At 35.8% G+C, this 12,910-nt stretch overlaps 1 protein-coding gene across 3 annotated transcripts in view; it reads left to right on the plus strand.

Annotated features, from left to right (window-relative positions):
* Window positions 1–12,910, plus strand: part of LOC136031579 (lachesin-like) — a 108,997-nt gene that overhangs the window by 13,640 nt on the left and 82,447 nt on the right. For all 3 annotated transcript variants that reach the window (XM_065711247.1, XM_065711250.1, XM_065711248.1), the window contains exon 2: window positions 7,095–7,192. In XM_065711247.1, the coding sequence (XP_065567319.1) occupies window positions 7,095–7,192 (98 nt within the window). The remainder of the gene's footprint in view (window positions 1–7,094; window positions 7,193–12,910) is intronic.

Genomic DNA, 12,910 nt, shown 5'->3' on the forward strand with positions numbered 1-12,910 from the left:
GTACTGCATATTCTCTATGCAATATACACGGTTGCATAATCTATACTTTTCATCATATTCGTCAACAATTGTACAATTCTCACATGATGACCAGCTGCCCAATATATACATGCAGAGTGGACATATATAGAGCATTCTTCCAGTGTTGGCTCTTTCTCATTGCCAAAAGGAAACCGACTTAAGATTGATACATAGAGTGTTCTATTATAGTTATAGAGAGAGAGAGAGGGGAGCAGTCGAGTTCTACTTCGGTAATATCCATATAGAGAGAGGAATGGTAACCTACTAAAAATACCTAAAGAAAAACGCTTTCGATTTAGAAAGACTTTTGTTATATAATTACAACAATATATCAATCATTTTTCGCTTAATGCTTTAACTTATTGTCCTCAATATATTTCACTATGGCATTTAAAGCAGATTGAAGTCTATTTATATTCTTTATGTTAAGTTTTGTTGCAACCCATAACTGCTCCTCCAATTGTAATTTGCTTAATGATATAACATATGTCGCATACATATCCTCCGACTCAAGGCTTAGTCGAAATCTTCTTGTAATTTCTACTGCTACGGTTGGTACTTGTGTCTTAATTTCATTGCTGCTGTTGCCAGCTTCACTATCAATTTGGAATACTGTAAACAAACCACTTATTTCTGCTAATATATATTGTCAAATAAAAACTTGATGGTAAACACTATATTCAAACTGTTATCTCTCTGAATTCTACTTTATTTTTAATATGAATTACCTTGAAAATACAGCCTTATGTAGGATCTGGTTTTTGTTGCTGGTTGCTAGGGCTTCATAGGTATATACAAATGGGATTCTTATGGAAGTATGAATAGAGATGTGCCCTCTGTAGTTTCATCTGACATTTAAGTGGGGCAAGCCTTTAGTATAGAGTCTGGACAATAGGTAAGCTTTACTGCCGAAATAAGGGTGTTTAGTCCAAACTATTGTATAGTACACTACTCACATTCTCGGTGTCGCATGTCTTCTAACTGCGTGTGTCTTTGCTCTTCAATTCATTTTTTCAAACGTTCTAATTGTTGTTTCCGCATGTCTTCTAACCACCCATATCTTTGCTCTTCATTTTCATTTTTGACACGTTTTTGGATTTTGATTACTTCAGACAATTTAGCAATGACATTTGCTTTAACCTCCCATATTCGGCTGTCCTCTGACAAAACCTAGTATCTACACAAAAAATCAAATTTCAGTTAGGAGTGGAACCCACCTAATCAGACCACGAGGAATCCAATGGTGAACTCGGAATATTTATCCAAGGCTTAGTTTCATAGATCTCACCTAGTATCTACACAAGGTCTCAGCTTTATTTTCGGGCTTTACCTAGTATGTACATACTATAAATTTGCTTTTTCTCCAAAACCTAGTATCTGACAAACTGCGATCCACCAGCAGCAAAATCATCAGCATTATCACTTTCATTGTTTACAAAACTACAATACATGCGTTTTTTGCTAATTTCTCTGTCATTCAGTTATTCTAGTTAACTGACCTATTTGCACTAGATCTGAATGGAGAGAGGAAAATTACTGGTAGCTCTCGCTAGAAAGAGAGCAAAAGAACAGGATGAGCTGGAAGATAAAAGGTGAGACTTTTTTTAAGGTCATGGCTACTATCATATGAGTCAGTAGGTACAGCTTTGGCACTGGCTGGGTATACTGGGTTGTTTTTGTAAACAGTAGACACAAAAATAGAAATAAACCAGTAGGCTGAAGATTGGCTGTCAAATCAGTTTTTAATTGTGCTGTTCCCCAAAAAAAGAAACAAAAAATATGACAGTAGGAGTTTCAGTAACTTCTGCAATATTACCGCCTTCCATATTTCCACCTTCCATTTTTTTTCTTTGTTTGTACTAATTGATTTCAACAGGATTAGTGCTTGAATCATATCTAAACTTACTTTATAGGAATTGCGACCTTCAAGATACTATTTTCTCGCGTTCTGTTTTACCTATACGATGACTGGTGTAAATCCAATAAATACCAAGGAAGCAAAGTTGAAAGATGATTAAAAAAAGGAGAGTTAGATAATGTTTCATCTATCAAAATTTATTTGTATACCAGAGAAAGAAAAAAAAAGGACCAAGAACTTCAAGCTGAGTGTACAGCCTTATCACATGGGATGGAAGTAGTGGAAGACACACTGGAAGTTCACGAAACGGAATTCTCTTAAGTACAGCTGGAAACTTGTGTTAGCGATAGCACAGAAAACTTCCATTTGATGCAGTCCCTTGTTCTGGACGAGATAGATGTGGAGATATTTAACGAGATAACTCCAGCTATGGTAATAACAAACCAAGATACAGAACCAGCTGACTTGCCAACCACATTTGCTGAAATGCCCGTAATTGAATCTGCAGAACGACAGACTAGGAAGTCTTCCTAATGTTAGTGACAACAGTGAAGCAGCAGCTGTCACACCGATGGTCCCTAGCCTTGCGTTCCATCCTGGACGAAAAAGAGCCAAAAGTGGAGAAGAATAGGTGACGCGAGACAAGTGGAAACATCCGTTTATTGATTCAACCCCTTGTGGACAGTTTTGTAGGAAGCACTGCAAAGAGCTTACCATGGGAAATCGTTTTACGATATGGAATAGCTTTTAGGTAGAGCAGTATGAGTCGAGGCTTAAGTGGCTTGCAAGTTGTGTAAGGTTGGCCCCCGTCAACCGCCAAACAGTTGAATTCACCGAACAGAAATTCAAGAAAAATGAATAGAGGCTGTATTTTCTTCCAAAGGTTGTGGAGCATCTCACAACAAAAATCACAGTGTGCAAAAAAATATTTGTGATCACTCTTGGCTTGAAAACTGATGGACTTACCACTGAATTGTGCAAAAAGATAAAAAGCGGCATTGTTTGTCAGAACGTTTGTGAAAACCGTGGAGAAAGAGCACCTCAGCACAAGATTTCGGTGGAAATCAGAGAAAAAGTCACTTCACATATCAACAGTTTTAAGCCCTGTACCCCCCACTACCGGAGAAAAACTGCTGCGGATGTGAAGTACTTGCCTTCTTCGCTGACAATCCAGTTTATGTTTGATGACTTTGTGAAAAAGAATCCAGACTTTGCTATTTCAGTCGAATCGTACATGTGAACTTTGAAAACCATAAACATATTCCTGAGAATGCCGGTGTCTGATGCCTGCCCTACATATGAGAGATATTCAGAGAGAAATAATGATGATGACGTAAATGATGAAGAGCCTGGTCAGGAACTAGAAAGCTCATGGAGAGACGAATGGCTACTGCACATAGACATGGCTAGGAAAGCTACTCACAAGTATCAGGAAGATGCAAGTGAAAACGACAGTCCTGATAAAAGAGTGTATGCAGTTGACCTTCAAAAGGTGATCTTGCTTCCCGAGTTCCCGGGATTAAAGACTCAAGTTTCTTGAGTCGTTTGATAGTCTTTAACGAGACATTTGCAAAGGTATACCCGAAAGATCCAGGATCTTTTGGGTCAGGAAACTCATTTTGTGTGCTATGACATGAAGCGTTCCTAGGCAGAGGAGCGGAGAGCATTGTGGACTCTCTCTTCTCAGTGATCAGTGTAACAAGTGAAAGAGACGTCAAGTCATTCATATTCTGGATGGACAATTGAACGGGCCAGAACAAGAACTGGGCTTTATACACAGCCCTTGTACAAATAGTGAACCAAATTTTTGGGCCGGAGCATATTATTCTGAGATACCTCACAAAGGGACATACCCATAAATTAGAACACGGAATTCACGGGAACATCGACGTGAAAACGAAAAAAATGGGCAAGATACATGACTTTTGTGATCTTTTAACTTGTGTTAATAGATCCAGAAAAGGAGTTAATACCATCATTATGGACAACTCTTTCAGGAATTGGACTTCAAAGAAGAGAGCCAGCACAAAAAGGTGAAGTTGCCTCACCTGAATGCTATTGTTGAAGTTGAATTCCGAAAAGGATCAAGAGATATGTTTTACCGCGCCAGCTTTGACAGTGATGAAGTGCTGCTTTCAGATTCTGCAAAAGTCATTCAACCATACGAAAATTCCAGACCCTGACTCGACACCAAGGGGCATTTCTAAAGAAAAAAGGAAGCCGTTGTGAAAAAGCTATGCACCATTTTCAGATTTATGGCTGTTCAATCGTTCTTGAGTTCAAAGTGATTTGATAATGTTACTTAAGGCTAGAACTTTAAATACTTTTAAATACTAGAACTTTTAAGACTCCAAATAGTATAGATACTAGGTTTTGTCGGTGGAAATTCAAGTTTCGGAAAAAACACTGACAGAACCTAGTATCTACCTTCTCGCTTGTTTTAAAAAAGACTACGGCCTTGTAATTAGTATCGTTGAAATCAGTGAATTATTTGCTATTTTTCTATAGCTGTAAGGTTCTAAAAATCATACGAATGAAGAAGCAGCTTTAAACAACAACGTTTCCGCGTTTTTTTAGGAACTTACTCAGATGTAGATACTAGGTTTTGTCGGAGGACAGCCGTATTGGTGTTGTCGCAATTGATGGTCCAGGTTGTCGATTTTCACATCTTATTACATTTCATAGTTTAGGTGTTTTGTTTCCAAATAATCATCATTTATAGTAATTGCAAATGCAAATTTTCGTTTTTGGGACTTCCAACAGACATTAAATTACATTTATTGTCAATGTGTTGGAAACTCAACAATCTTATTTATGCTATGCATGACATCATGAAAGAAAATGCTTATATGATGTCATGAGAAACGATTTTATTATTCACTAACATAGTACATCAACTTCATTTGCAAAAACCAAAATTAAGGCTCTTAAAAAATTTTCTCAGACTTCTGACTATCTAGATCGTTTTTTTTTTCATGTTAAACGGTTCGGGCTGTTAGACAAAAATTCCCTCTTATTGTTCAACTGCCGTACCATTTTCAACAATTGAAATTTTGTTTTTTTGAAGGGGTCGTCCTTTAAGAATTTTTTTTTAACTAATGAAATAGTTTTAAAAGCTGACGTCATTCCAGTTTTAATTTAAAGGGACGGTGTCAAAATAGTAGCTGTAGTCTGTATTTAACGATAATTTTAACAAAACTGTTGGCTATTGTTTATTGTCGTTATATAAAGCGTGATTAAAGTCGTAATGATTTTCAATTTCCGTGGAAGCGGCAATGCAACGTCTCGAGCAATATCATGGTTCGTAAAAGACGAACTTAGCCCATAGGAACATAAAAAAAATACCTAAAAGACTTAAAAATGGCGTCAGATTGAAATAGAAGTCCACCATTGGAATCGCCTTGGCTGAAAACCTCTTATTTAAAATTATGAAATTATTTAGCTTTTCATCAATCTTTATAAAAAAAAAATTCTAGCACAACATTTTCTTTTATTTATCAACCTACAAAATGTGTTTTTTAGCTTATTAAATTCTAGTTAATGTATTTAATTTTAAACTTTTTTTGCTGATTAAATTCTGATTAATATAGGAATTTTGTCTGTACTTTATTTAAGGAAATAAACCTTAAACAAAAAGAAGCCCCCTTTGTAAAATTGAAAATTTGCTTTTTTATGGTTTTGGTTACTGTTGGCCCAATATCTAAGTTCTTTGGTGCCAAACCAGCTTCTGCTTCAGATTTGCCTGTATAATTACATCCTTTGTCGAAGTCCTTAGAATTACCATCACCCTTGGCTATTGCTATTCCTTCACTTAAAGTTTCAATATGAAGTTCAGCAGCACGGCTTTTGACGTGTTCAGGTCGAAAAATGATACCATCATGTACTAATTCAAGTCGGGTTACTTGTGGACGACTTGCATAAGGTGTTTGAAGTGGTACATCCACAGTCCACCCTGACTCTCCAGCTGGATAAAACAATGGATAGGTAAAGGGCTTCACACGATGGTTGGTATTTTTTAAACTGACAACATTTTTATCTCTTATTTTTTTACAACCACTTCGTTTGACAGAAAACTATCGTCAGCGTTAAGATTAAGAAGGACAAATGCTTCATTATATTTAGGAGGGTTATATTCAGGGGAGTGATGATGAGCACTCGTCTATACTAAACGCAATCTGGCACGGTATAAAAGAGCTTTACGCTTGGAGGCTATTGTCCCAGTTATGCAACACTTTGATTTACATCATCCTCCACTTCTTGCATTCTCATGTAACCTTTGGCATAAACGTTTGTGTCTCGTAACATTTCATTCAACAAATCCACTGCGTTTTTCAACAGCTTCATCGGGGTCTAAAAATCCATCTGACCACATGAAGGCGGTTCAAATCACCCTGATGGGTCTGTGTTGGGTGTGCCACTAAACTTAAAGATGCTGTAAATAAAGTTTTAAAAGAAGGACAGCCGGGGTTTTAGGAAGGGGAGAGGATGCGTCAACCGAATTTTTACTTTTAAATTAAAACTTGGGAAATTTTAGAGTCATCAGACAAATCAAGTCCTCGTTTTTATGGATGATGAGCAAGCGTTTGATTCAGCCAGTAGGAGAGCATTAAGAAGGTTCTTTCCTTGTATGGTCTACCAGATAAATACATTAAAGTCATTAGTACTATGTACGAAAATAATATAGAAGAATAATATAGGTGGGAAAGAAGGTTAAAAGCTGGTTTTGTATTGAATCAGGAGCTAAACAGGTTTGTGTTTTATCCCCATTTATGTGAATCATTTGATGAGCTTTGTCCTAAGGAGCACGATAAAGGCTATTGGAGACTGTGGCATCAAATGAGAAAGTAACACTCTACTAGACGTAGATTATAAAGATAATTTGAGTGTCCTAGACGGAATAATGCCCATCTATACGATTATAGATGGCTCCTATTTTAATACAAGTTTAATACTAAATATTAGGGTAAATAGGCGGAAAAAAAATCTGCATCTTCTACGCCACTATAATTAGCTGTGGTTTCGGATGGGAAGAGTCACAAGTAATGCGAAACTAATTACAAGTGCAACCTTTTTAAAAACTTTGAGATAAAACTAATATTTCACAACTGTTATAAGATATTTTTAATAGTGTTTCAGATATAGTTTTCATAAGTTATTATTTTAATGATTCAGCTAACCCGCATACAATATAATTATTTTCGTAATTGTTTTGCAGAGCGTCCAGAGTTTGTGGAAGACCCTCAAAACGTCAGTGTTATCCTGGGCCGAGAAGGTACTCTAGACTGTAAAGTAAGGCATGCGGGATCTTACAAGGTATTTTCATGGCTTTTATTATTACCAATCACAGTTGATTATGAGCCTTTTTTTAAATAGACAATTATTGCTAAGAGTGCCTTCTTTCGTCTGCTCTTTTCTCATATCTACATAAAAAACTAATGCCCCTTTACCCTCCCTTGCTTCTGATATCACTGCATTGCGTTCTTATATTGTGACCACATATCACCTACCCGTCTACCGTGCATTCGCTGTATAGAAGGACCTTATTGAAAACTTTGGATTCTTTAAAATGTCAGAAATATATATATATATATATATATATATATATATATATATATATATATATATATATATATATATATATATATATATATATATATATATATATATATATATATATATATATATATATATATATACATATATATATATATATATATATATATATATATATATATATATATATATATATATATATATATATATATATATATATATATATATCTACCTACAAAATGAAAGTTAAGAACGAAGAATTTTGCTGTTATAAGACAAGTGACAGCGAGAATCAGAACAAATCAAAAATGAAAGTAAAGTAGAAAAAATATTATGTTAGAAGACAGGGGCAGATCCAGGATCCAGAGTTGATTTTTTTTAATATTTTTCTTAAGAGCCTGTCGATTTAGGGTACGTTTTTTGGGCGTCAGTCATGGGGCTATGATGAGGCAACTTGCATCATTAATTTATGTTAAGGAGGAATTTTTTGAACTGCCCCTGCCCCTTCCCCACTCAAAAAATCTTAATTTTAGTTTTGTGACTAGTTAAACAGCGAATGGCCAAATGAGGCTTTCTTGTGTTAAATGTATCTATCTATCTATTTTAACTATTGGCTATAGCTAATTTGGTTGAAATTAGATGAATGAAAGAGTTACAAGTAATTTAGGCCAGGAACAGATCGATGGGGTTGGATGGGGCGATCCTCCCTCTAAGAAACTTCTGCCCCCTTACTCCGTTCTTTTTCCTTTTTTAATCTTTTTTGAAATAAACTTGTCAATTTGGTGCCCACCTCGAGTCACATTGGCTCCCTTGGTCCAGTGGCCTCCGTGCCCAAGATTTTGTTTTCGATCTGTTAGAGATTCAGACATGAAACTGCTCGCACGACCAGTTTACGAATCATTTCGTCATAACCTTGTTTCCAGAAAAAATTAATCATATAATTAACTTTGCTTGCTAGATCTTCATGTTCAGATTCTTTTTTCTTTTTTCTTTTTTTGGCAGATTTTTTTTATTCTCTTTCTTAAGAGACTGTCAAGGGCGTTTCTGGGCGTAAATGATAGGGGTCTGATAAATCAACTTACAACATTAATTTATGTTAAGGAGGAATTTTTTGAACTGCCCCTGCCCCCTCCCCACTCAAAAATCCTTAATTTTAGTTTTGTGACGTATTAAATAGCGAATTGTCCAATCCGGCTTTTGTGTGATAAATATATCAGTCTATTTATTTTTATTATATAGCTAATTTGGTTGAAATTAAATTAATGAAAGAGTTAAAAGCAATTTAGGCCAGGAACAAATCCAAGGGATCGGAGGAGGCGACCTTCCCCTAAGATACTCCTGGCACCTTTATTCCTTTCGTTTTCTTTTTTTCTTTTTATTTTAAATAAACTTGTCAATGTGGTGCCCAACTCGAGTCACATTGACGCCCTTGGTCCAGTGCCCCCTCAGAGATTTTTTTCTAGATCCACTCCTATTAGAAGAACAAAGTCTTTACAATCTTCGATCACAACAAACTGTGGCGCATAACCCAGTAAAAACCTATGAAGACAGAATAAACTACGCAATTGTAAATTAAAAGTCATGGAGGCCCTTCAGGGTTGTATGCATTCAGTGTGGAGTTCTCCATTTTCCCGAGGAAAGAGTAGCCAACAAAGATGAATTATTTGAAGTTTACTGCTTGCTTGGTCAAATTGTACTTGGAACCTCCACAATTTCCAAATGAAATGGTTCGGCCTTTTATAAGACATCACAGCACTCTAAGTAGTTCACAAAAAAAATCCGAAAGTTAAACTCATGGTTTGCTTTATCTTCATTCAGCGTAAGTGACGATCAGATCATCAATAATTGTTATGTTGTTAGCTTCAAAGTTGCTGGACAAATTTATCACAAAATCAATTTAGCGGCACATTCATCGCAAACCCCTGAAGGGGATTTTGAACCACCTTCATATAGCCAATGTATTTTTAGACCCGATAAAGCTGTTATAGAACGCCTTAAACATCGTTTAAATAATGGGATTTTTATTAACCTAACGGATCTCTTCGGAGAAATATTGCAAACCATAAAAAACTATAGTAAAAATTTCAAAGATTATCTGCCTTTTTTAAATTAACTAAACCAGTAATATTTCTCTACATAAATATGTTAATGCCATATTGACATATCTTGCCACAAAAACGGTCGAAATAGGTGAGAGCTTTTAACGAAGAATTTATAATTCCAAAGCGGTTGTATCAAATGGAGGGTGACGCCATGCCATCAAGAAGAAGTTCAAATTTTCATGCGGTTAGAATGCAAAATGCATTTTAAATGTTTTCACTTTTATGACTTTAAGAAAAAAAAATATTGAAACTTTAAGAAATAAAAATCATTATACCTATATTAGACTGACAATCTATAGGCATTTTTTTTTTCAGTAAAGTAAAAATTTTAAGAGTCGCCCTTTTCAAAATTCAATCTCTTTTGACTCTTAAAAATGGCACTAGAACGTTTTCATTTAGTTCAACATCCGCCTAAAAACTCCTTGAAAGCTTCAAATTAATTGCATAGTAGCGATTCAGTCCCATACAGTTTCAATACTTCCAACTTTTCGCCTAAGTACCTTTGGTTTTAGTAGGAGTAGTAGCACTAGTATCAGCAGAATTAATAGGCGTAGCCTTAGCTTTAGTGGCAGCAGTAGCAGTAGAAGTAGTAATAATAGTAGCAGTAGTAGTACCATGAATAGAAGTAGCAACATTAGGATGCAAACGTTTTCATTTGCGTAGTTCAACATCCCCCACAACAAGCGCTGTTGGTTTCAACTTCACACACCAAACTGTTCCTAAGATATTACTGTTAAGTCCTTTTGACAACCTGCATACGGACGGTGTGTTGCGATTAAGTTCACACCCCCCCTCCGCCAAAAATTCCTTGAAAATTTCACCTTCATACCCTTAGGCACAGCTATAGTAGTAGTCATAATAGTAGCATTTGTATAAGCAATAGTAGTAAATTTTCTAACAATATTGTGAATGAAGTAGTGGGGTAGTAATAGCAGTAGTGGTAGCAGGAATAGTGGTAGTAGTTGTAGTAGTAGCGGTAGCATGCAAATATTCTCTTTTTAATAATCTCCCTTATCATTTTCTGGACGTTCCAAATTAATATACCCAATCGTTCACGAGTTACGTCCTTTCTCAATCACATATACTCTATATTAACCATGAAGGAATCATATAACGTACAGTCCTTGGACTAAGGACTCTGGGGAGATTGGCATCCTCAAAGATATAATTACTGCACCTTTCAACAATGCTGAACAAAATGGCTCTCTTAAAATTTTAATTGGATGTGTCTTGGGGAATGATAGGGTTGTGGAGGAGGTGCTGATAGCCCTTCATTTACTTTTGACTCCTAAAAAGGGCACTAGATCCTCCGACTTCTAATCAAATGAATCCAATCCAATCCAAGTTTATGCGCCCACCCGTTACTGAACTAACATTCCTTCAGTGAACATCTGTGTTTGCACTATACAATTTTCAGCCGGATTAACTCTAACAAGTAAATTCTTTGATATTTTTTCAATAAATTCGGAGTAGTAGCATCATTTTTGCGAGCGCTGTACAAAATCGGATGTGAATTATCTTGGGCGGTCGTTTTTTTCTATTTTTTGAAAATTATAAACATTATTGAATATAAATATGGTTAAGAAAAGCGGGAAGCGATCAAGACAAAGTGATTTAGAGGATTCAAGAGGATCCACAGAGTCGACTAATAATATCTCAAAGTTAGATAAAATCCTTGGAATAGTCAAAGCAACCAAAAATGATGTCTTAGAAATCAAAATGGAAATCGTTGACATTAAATCTAGTTTAGAGTCCCTAAAATGTCGCGTGGAAGATCTAGAATTAGCAAGAGCGGCCCAAGAAAATGAACTATCTAGTATCAAGCAGGAAATATCAGCATTACGAAACCAAATTGAAAAGAAGCCTGGTTTGGGTGAATTAGCATCTAGAGTCCTTGCGTTAGAAAACAAGAATAGAAGAAGGAATGTTATTATATGGAACATTAAAAGTGAATCTAAACCAAGGGCTAAAGACCATGTTGATACCTTACTTTCCCACCTTGGATTTAATATCCGATTTGAGCTACTTGAGTTACGGATAGATTTATCAAAATCCAGCTTCAGGGTGATAAGGACAAATCCTGTATGCTTCAGGGAAACAAGAAATCAAACAGATCGTGGTAACGAACTGTAGTAAGGAGCGACCCGGCTCAATAGTAAGCGAAACTCTAAAAAATGGAATTTTGATACCAAAAGCTACATCAAAAGAATCGCATTTTAATGCTTATTTTAAATATATAAGTTTCATCAAGTTTAGTTCTACCCATGAAAAGTTACAAGCCTGCGAAAATTTGCGTTATTTTAGAAAATAGGGGGAAACACCCTCTAAAAGTCATAGAATCTTAACGAAAATCACACCATCAGATTCATCGTATCAGAGAACCCTACTGTAGAAGTAGCTCCTATCTACAAAAATGTGGAATTTTGTATTTTTTGCCAGAAGGCAGATCACGGACGCGTGTTTATTTGTTTGCTTGTTTTGTTTTTTTTATCCCCAGGGGTAATCGTATCGACCCAGTTGTTCTAGAATGTTGCGAGAGGCCTTATTCTAACGGAAATGAAAAGTTCTAGTGTCCTTTTTAAGTGACCAAAAAATTGGAGGATACCTAGGCCCCCTCCCACGCTAATTATTTTCCCAAAGTCAACGGATAAAAATTCTGAGATAGCCATTTTATTCAGCGTAGTCAAAAAACCTTATAACTATGTCTTTGGGGACGACTTACTCCCCCAGAGTCCCCGTGGGAGGGGCTACAAGTTACAAACTTTGACCAGGACTTACATATAGTAATGGTTATTGGAACGTGTACAGGCGTTTTCAGGAGGATTTTTTGGTTGAAGGGAGGGGGTGAAAAGAGGGGGATATGCTAGGGGAACTTTCCGTCGAGGAATTTGTCATGGGGGAAGAAAATTCCCATGAAGGGAGCGTTATTTACTAGCATTATTAAAAAAATACAATGAAAAAATAAATAAGAAAAAATTTTTTTCAGCTGGAAGTAAGGAGCAGCATTAAAACTTAACACCAACAGAAATTATTACCCATACGAGGGGCTAACCTCCTCCTAATACCTCGATCTGTACGCTAAAGTATTTTTAGTAATTTCAACTATTTATTCTACGGCTTTTGTGATTCAGGGGTCATTCTTAATTAACCATGTTGCCTATTAACGTTGCCTTTTTAATTAACCAAAGAATCAGAGGGCAACTAGGCTTCCTCATCCGCTCTTTTTTCTCAAAATCATTCGATCAAAATTATGAGAAAGCCATTTAGCTAAAAAAAAAAAAAAAAAAAAATATGCAAATTTCGTTTTAATTATTCCTCTGCGGAGAGCCAAAATCAAAACATGCATTGATTCCAAAATGTTTAGAAATTAAATAAA

This window comes from Artemia franciscana, chromosome 9, assembly GCF_032884065.1.
Source record: "Artemia franciscana chromosome 9, ASM3288406v1, whole genome shotgun sequence".
NCBI classification, from domain to species: Eukaryota; Metazoa; Arthropoda; class Branchiopoda; order Anostraca; family Artemiidae; genus Artemia; species Artemia franciscana.